Source organism: Cystoisospora suis (genome assembly GCF_002600585.1).
Source record: "Cystoisospora suis strain Wien I chromosome Unknown contig_3047, whole genome shotgun sequence".
Lineage (NCBI taxonomy): Eukaryota > Apicomplexa > Conoidasida > Eucoccidiorida > Sarcocystidae > Cystoisospora > Cystoisospora suis.
This window is the reverse complement of record NW_027155842.1, coordinates 4,377-11,587: the sequence shown is the minus strand read 5'-3', so window position 1 is coordinate 11,587 and position 7,211 is coordinate 4,377. Positions and strand designations below refer to the sequence as shown.

Below are 7,211 nucleotides of genomic sequence, written 5' to 3'. Positions count from 1 at the left end.
TACTATCTCTCTATCTCTATTCTTTCTCGCACTCTACCTTTATCGATCCCCCTATCTCTATTCTTCTTTTCTATGTCTATCTATCACTGTGTCAATAGTTTTCCTTCTTAACTGTAGCTATATCTCTATCTCCATTCCCTTCCTTGCTATCTCTGTCTATCTATCTCCCCATCTTTATTCTTCGCTTCTATCTGTAGCTATCTCTCTATCTCCATTTGGTTTGTTGCTATCTATCTATCTATCTTTAATCTATCTCTCTGTCTCTATTACTCCTTTCTATCTGTAGCTATCTCTCTCCCTATAAATCTATCTATCTCTGATCAGCATTCTTCACTGAAGAAGTGTAGAAACACGATCGAGCTTCTTCTACAAAGTTTACCTCGTGGAAGAAGAGAGAAGAAGAGGACTATCGCATTTGTCTTTTCCTTACCTTGAGATATATCAACAGTCCATACACCTCGGAGTGTATCTACATGCGATATCTTAGCTCGCGTGTCTGAAGAGTCACCGACCTCTCTCGAGCAGCCTTCTTTTCTCCTTTCTAAGTGACGATGCGGAGGAGAATCATAACTTCCTCTATCTCCGTCTTCTTTTACTTCTTCTTCTGCTAGATTACCTAAAAGAGAAGAAGAGGAGCATGGAGAGATTTCTTCGATGATACGGATTCCGCAAGAGATTCGGAGAAGAAAGCGTTGCTCCCTTCGGAAGCGAGAGAATGAAGAAGACTTTCTCAGATCAAAGGAAGAAGAAGAAGACGATAATGAAGAAGAAGAGGACACGGGAACACTTCCTTGGTCTTCTTTGGAATCTTCGCCAGACGGGATGACCTTTCTATAATTCGATACACCTGGAGAAGAGAAAGACGAAGAAGAAGAGATACTATCGTGTATGGTATTTCTCTTTCTTACCTTTTCATCCCCTGAGATTTCTCCTGGAGATCGTAGGTGTCCATCAACAAGAGTACTTGCCGATGTCTCTTTCTCCAAACCTTTTTCCTTACCATCTTTCTTTTCTTTCTCTTCTTCGAGAAGAATCTCGCAGTCGGTTTGGAAATCCTGAGGACGCGCTGTGTCTTCTTCGCCTTCTATCTTCTTCTTTTCCATCACGGTTTTCTTCTTCTCTTCTTCTCCTTCTTGACGCCTTTCTTCTTGTTGTTGTTCTCCCCCTTCCCCTTGTTCTCCTCCCTCTGGTGGATGGCTAGGAATCTCAGGATGAAGAGACGCCGCAGAAGTTGACGCAGCCGCAGGAGTATGGACTTTCCTCGCACCACAAGCAAAGGAAGACGAAGATCTACCATTATGAGAAGAAGAAGAGGAAGGAGGAGGAGAAGAGGAAGGAGGTAGAATAGGTAATGCTAGAGCTGGGACAGAGTGTAGGGGGACTCGAAGAATGAAGAGAAGACTTGTGCGGATGAATGGAAAGTGTTCCACTTTCCGACCTTCAATTCCATCTCTCTTTTCTCTTCCTCTCTTGTTGTCTTGTTCTTTTTCTTCTTTTCCTCTCCAGAAAGTCTCTTCTTCTCCCCTTCTCTCTTTCTCTTCTTTTCTTTCTTGGTCTCCTTGGCGATAGTATTCTTCTTCTGTCTTCTGAAACAGAGGTATTTCATTGCCGTTCAGTTCTCTCGCCGTTGCCTTCTTCCGCTTCTCCTCTTCTTTGTCTTTCTTCTCGTCTTCACTCGACATGACGACCCGTCTTGTCTCTTCCTCATAGCCTTCGGTTTCTTTCTCTTCTTTTTCTTTCTTCTCCTCTTCTCCATCTCTCTCTCTCGCGCTTGCCATACCCAAATCACCGTTAGCCCTTGCATCTCTTTCATTCCTATCATCCTTTTCTTCTGTCTTTTCCTCTGTCTCCTTGCCTACCATCTTTCTTTCTCTCATTATGTCGAGAAGAGCATGGCTATCACTATCCTTTGCATGTCGTTGTCTCACCTTGTCAAGAGGAGTCTCGCGATTCTTTAAAGTAACCGTGCCAACGTCACCCCACCTTCCACCCTCCCTCTTACTCCATATCCATCCTAACACTTGACTTGTGCCCTCTCTTCCTCTTCTTCTCTTTCCTCTGTCTTCTTCTTCTTTGAAAGCCCCATCATTCACGTTGGCTTTCTCTTCCTTCTTCATCTGAGTCCTGTTCTCTTCATTCTTCAGACTTCTTCGTTCCTTCTCTCTATCATTCATATTTTCACAATTTCTCTCATTCTCCTTCTTCTTCTTCCTCTCCTTGTCTTCTTCACGTGGCCTCCTCCCTACGTTCTGAGGACATTCACCTTCCTTGTAATTCATAACGACGTCATCTTGATCTTCTCCATCATTCAGATCTTCTTCTCTCCTTCTCTCTATTCTCTCTCCTTTCACAAGGGCCACATCACCATCGCCTTTGTCTCTCTCGCCCTCTTCATCTGTATATCCTCTTTCTCCTTGTTCGTCTGCATTTTCTTTCTCTTCTTCTTCTTCTCCTCCCCTGTCTCTTGAGAGAAGACCTTTTCCTAGCTCCCGTGCTAGAAAGGTAGATACACCGTCCGTTGTATAACGAAGACAGATATCTGACGAGCTATCCAAAGGCGTCGCTTGAAGATTAACAATGATAAGAAAACTTTTTGTGCTTCTTTCTTTGCCAGGGAAGTGACAGGCGGGTTGTATTTGAAGGGAAGTCCCTAAACACAGATGAAGTGAAGCTGCACGTGAATGTCTCAAAGCGAAGTGCTCGAGATCTCTCTCATAACGATCTCTCCAATCTAAGAGAACGTCTGTACATACACCTGATGGTGGAAAGGAACATATCCCTAGGAAAAAACAAAAGAAAAAGAAGAAGAAATGCAAGAAAAGAACAAAGGACATGAAGAAAGAAAGAAAGAAAGAAAGAATATTCTAACTATGGTTAAAGATACATCAAAGAAGAAACAAGTAAGATAAGGGAGTGAGAGAAAAAGCTAAGAGAAAAGAAGAAGAAGAAAACAGAAGAGGCGCCTACATCCGACAAGAGACAGGGCGAGTGACTGCCTAGGAAAGTCCTGATAGGAAGAAGATAAAGAAAGAAAGAAAGAACGATAAAATACCAAACTGGCAAAGACCGTGTCACAGGATCGTCTTCGACGAAGCAGCTCCAACAAGCACATATCCACACAGAAACATGAATACATCTATCTGTCTCTATCTATATAACGGCTATACATAGGTGCCTATATACGAACAGATACATATGTTCCCGTGTCGTGTATGCAGATTCTTCTTGAATAGTAGGCCTGTGTGAATCGTAGATATAGATACAACAAGAGGCAAACCTTTCAATGTTGCCTGTCTCCCCTCCGCATAGATCACCACGATACACACTCCATATCTATCTATCTATCTATCTACCTATCTCTCTATCTACCTACCTACCTCTCTCTAACCTATCAATCTGTCTATCTGTATGTGCATGTAGATGTCTATTAACCTCCACACTTTACTATTCACATCATGTATCTCTATATAGTCGAGATATACACCACTGACCACCATGTATCTTTCTACCTTTGATCTATCTCTCTTTACATCCACCGCGAGACATAGATACGTATAAATAAAGATACCTACACTTATCATGTGTGTTCTCCAAATTTCTTATCGTTAGTTCTTTCTGCCGATCAAGTTAGATTCTGTAGAAGAGAGAAATTCTCCTCCTTACCACACAAACGACCAGTAGGGCGAAAGCTGAGTGTAGGCAGAGGAAAATCTCTGAGATACCGACGGCCGCATGCATCACATCTTTCTGTGAACATACTTCCATGAACTTCGCTCAACCGAGAGAAAGATGTCCCACATCTCATATGCAAACCGTCGACATTCTGAGTTATGATATGTCTCACAAGAGGAGGAGGAGGAGAAGAAGAAGATAAAGGAAGTGAACAATGAGAACAAGGGGGAGAAGGAGAGGAGGAGGAGGAAGAAGGCGGAGGAGGAGGAGAAGGGTTTGGCGAAGAAGAGAGAATTCTCCTGCCTGTCGGAGATGCAGGATGATGGGGAGGATGGTGAAGATGACTGCATGCATCTGTTCGTTGTGAGCTCAACCATACTGGGGCTGGAACTGTAGAGAGAGTCTTGAGAAGAAGATGTGTAGGAGTCGGAAGAGCGAGATGAAAGGCCTTAACAGGGCGACGATGCCTACCAAAAGACACCTGAGATAAGATGAAAAGATAGAAGAAGAGAGAGAGGAAAAGCAAGTAGACAGTTTTAGCAGGGGTGGGCGAAGAGAGAGACCGATCATCTATTTTCTTTGTGACCAGGACACTTTAAAGCTTGATCTATCTTACGAAGAAGGAGAAGATAGGAACCTTGTTTATGTCGTTCTTGTGAAGAGAGAGAGAAGCATTGTTCATTCTTGCTTACCTCTACTGTATTCTTTTCAGCATCATGAAGTTCTTTTCCTTGCGCTTCAAGTGTCCATACACCCGAAGGTCCTCGGAAATCCAGTATGCCTGCGCTAGTTGACACACCTGCACCTGTATGGACGCATACTCCTCCTGGAGAGAAAAAGGTATTTTCTTCTTCTCTCTCATCTTCATTATTCTCTTCTTCTTCCTCCTCCTCACGTCTTTTCTCTGGCTCTACAGCATACAACACAGAGACTTCATTGTCATCACCTTCCTCCTTCGTGGGTTCTCGAGTGTACGTACACCCCCCCTGAAGAGAGCGATCATATGAAGGTGAAGATGATGGTACATCATGATGCTGCGGAGATGTAAGACGCGACTTTCCTTCTTTTCTTTTCTTAACAAGATGACGGCTTTTCCAAGTAGATATGATGGATCTACATTCATTCTGAAAGAGAGAAACGACCTGATTTAACTTCTCATGCAAAACAGAAGGATCACTTTCCTCGAGTTCAGGATTGCCGACTGGACCTTTGTTCGGGTGTCTAGACAGCCGAGAAGCATAACCTAAGGCAGTAGGAAGATATCCTTTAGGAGATAAAGCAGAAGAAGAAGAAGAAGAAGACGAAGAAGAAGAAGGAGATGAGGATGAAGACGACGAAGGAGAAGATAAAGAAGAAGACTGAGAAGACGAGGAAGAATGAGAAAGAGATGAAGGAGAAGAAGAGGAAGTAGAACAAGAAGAATTCTGCACCGAAGATCTCGATTGTGCTCCTCTATCTTTTCGAGCAACTTTACATGGTTCTATTTTACATTTCACCGGGACCGTATCTTCTCTCTTCTCTTTGGTCTTTTTCTTCTTTGCGGCATGAGAAGAAGTTGAAGAAGATGTTGAAGACAGATCCCGTCCTCTCTTCTTCTGTTTTCTTTTGTCGGTCCTTTCTTCTTTCTCTTGTTCTCCTCCTCTTTCTCTGTTCCTTTCCTTGTCAAAAGCAGCAGTGAAAAAGTTTCTATTCTCTTGTCCTACGACTCCTTTTTCACTTTCTTCTTCCTCGTCTTCTCTGCTACTAGTGATGCTAATGAAGGCTCCACCGCGGCTCTCTCCGACTATCTGGCAGTCTTCTTCTCCTTCTTCGGTTCTTCTTCTTCTTTCTTCCTTCATGGTCTTCTCTTTCTATCCACCGAGAACACATCTCTCTATTTCTGATACGAAAGACCGTGTATATCCAAATACATATCAAACAGATTGACGAGTAAATGTACTCCACGTGGCATCTATCTGTCTACGCAAACTTATGTAAAGCTTCATTCTCTCCTTCCCTTCTCTCTCTCGCTCTCTTTCTCCTTTGTCTCTCCTCGATTCTTTCCTCTCTTCCTTCTTCTTTATCTTCTTTCCCTTCTTTCGCGATTCTTTTCCTGTTGATAGATCTTCGCCTCTCTAGTGGTTCTTCTTCTTCTCCTCTTTCCTAATCCTTGTCATGCCTCATTTATCTCTTCAGAAAACTTCCCACTAAAGTCCACTACTGGAGCCGCTCGTGAAAAGATCAGATGGGATTCTCTCTTCTTCAGCTTTTCTTTCCTTCTTTAAAGAGATTCGCATCTTCAAAAGTGTTGAGAAAGAAATACAGCATTTGAAATCCAAGACAAGCAATATAGGAAAAGAAGAAAACGCAAACGTCATAAAACGACTTCATTCATTCAATCACCTCACTCCCTTCCCCAGGGTTGGACCCTATCACATCCTTTTTCTCTCTTTCTCTTTCTCTCATTCAGTCACCTCCTACAACTCCTATTTCTCACTGACTAGCATCTCTTCCTAACCCGTTAGCTAGAATATTTGCCCGTCTACCTATTCTTCCTCTCCTTCTCTCTTGAGTTCACCTTAGCCCCGACTATGGAAGCTTATCCTGCGCTTCTTTCTCTTCTCATGTGAGAGAGAACAGATGGAATGCGGAAAAGAAGAAGAACGATGGTCTCTATTCGCTTCCACGGATGACAGATAGTCATCATTACGACCCTTCAAGGAGCCGGTAAGAAGAAGAAGGGGGAAAAGAAGGATAGCCTGCCGAGGCGCAGCTAGTTAGGGAGAAAGAAAAGAAGAAAAAGCGAATGGAAAAAAAAAGAAAAACGACGGGGGAGTCTAGCTATATAGGGGTGAGGGTTTATGAAACAAAAAGGAGAGTGATGGAATTGTCAGTTGGAATAGTTGGGAAAGAGCTTCTCCGTTAGTTCGATCTATCTACCTATGGTCTTTCATTCTCTTGACAAGAATCGCCAAGGTTAAAAGAAGAAAAGACGTTGCATGCGTAGTGGGTAGCAGGAGCACCTTCGCATGCAAAAAAAAAAGATGTAAGGACCGGCAAGATAGCTAAGGTATGGGAACCTACTCTACTCAACCGTCACGACGTTTCTTTTTCTCTTCAATGTTGAGACGCGCTTCCGCTGTATATTCATACGTTTACACGTATGTACTGCATATATACTCGATCAATCACCTGTCTGTCTATACTGTGTATACGAACAACGAGTATACACGAAGGCGCGTGTCTGTTTCTATTGACGTTACTAGGCTGTTCACCTCAGTTTTGCAGAGACGCCTCTCCGAAGTATAGAGATGCGATGAGATACGTGCATATATATGCATATATCTATATATATACATATATATGCATATGTACACGTGTCTGTCTACCTATCTATATATACCGTGGATTTCTGTGTGACGGGGTGATCCGTGAAACACCTGGTGTCTGTCTCCAGCTTGTCCGACTCTTCGGTTTTACTAGGGCCGGGAGCATACAGAGGAATCCTTTTCTGTACGAAACGTCTCTCTATCACACATCATATAGTTGAGAAGAGAAGC

The 7,211-nt window shown here is 43.0% G+C and overlaps 1 protein-coding gene across 1 annotated transcript in view; it reads right to left on the bottom strand.

Moving 5' to 3' along the window:
* Positions 1-6,573, bottom strand: part of CSUI_006110 (histone deacetylase sir2-like) — a gene marked incomplete at its 3' end in the record, with an annotated part of 7,012 nt that extends 439 nt beyond the window's left edge. Inside the window, exons 1-3 of the mRNA XM_068066275.1 lie at positions 4,365-6,573; positions 3,760-4,153; positions 431-2,779 (exon numbers count right to left, since the gene is read on the bottom strand). Of these exons, the coding sequence (XP_067921750.1) occupies positions 431-2,779; positions 3,760-4,153; positions 4,365-5,510 (3,889 nt within the window). The remainder of the gene's footprint in view (positions 1-430; positions 2,780-3,759; positions 4,154-4,364) is intronic.
* Positions 6,574-7,211: the final 638 nt, after the last annotated feature.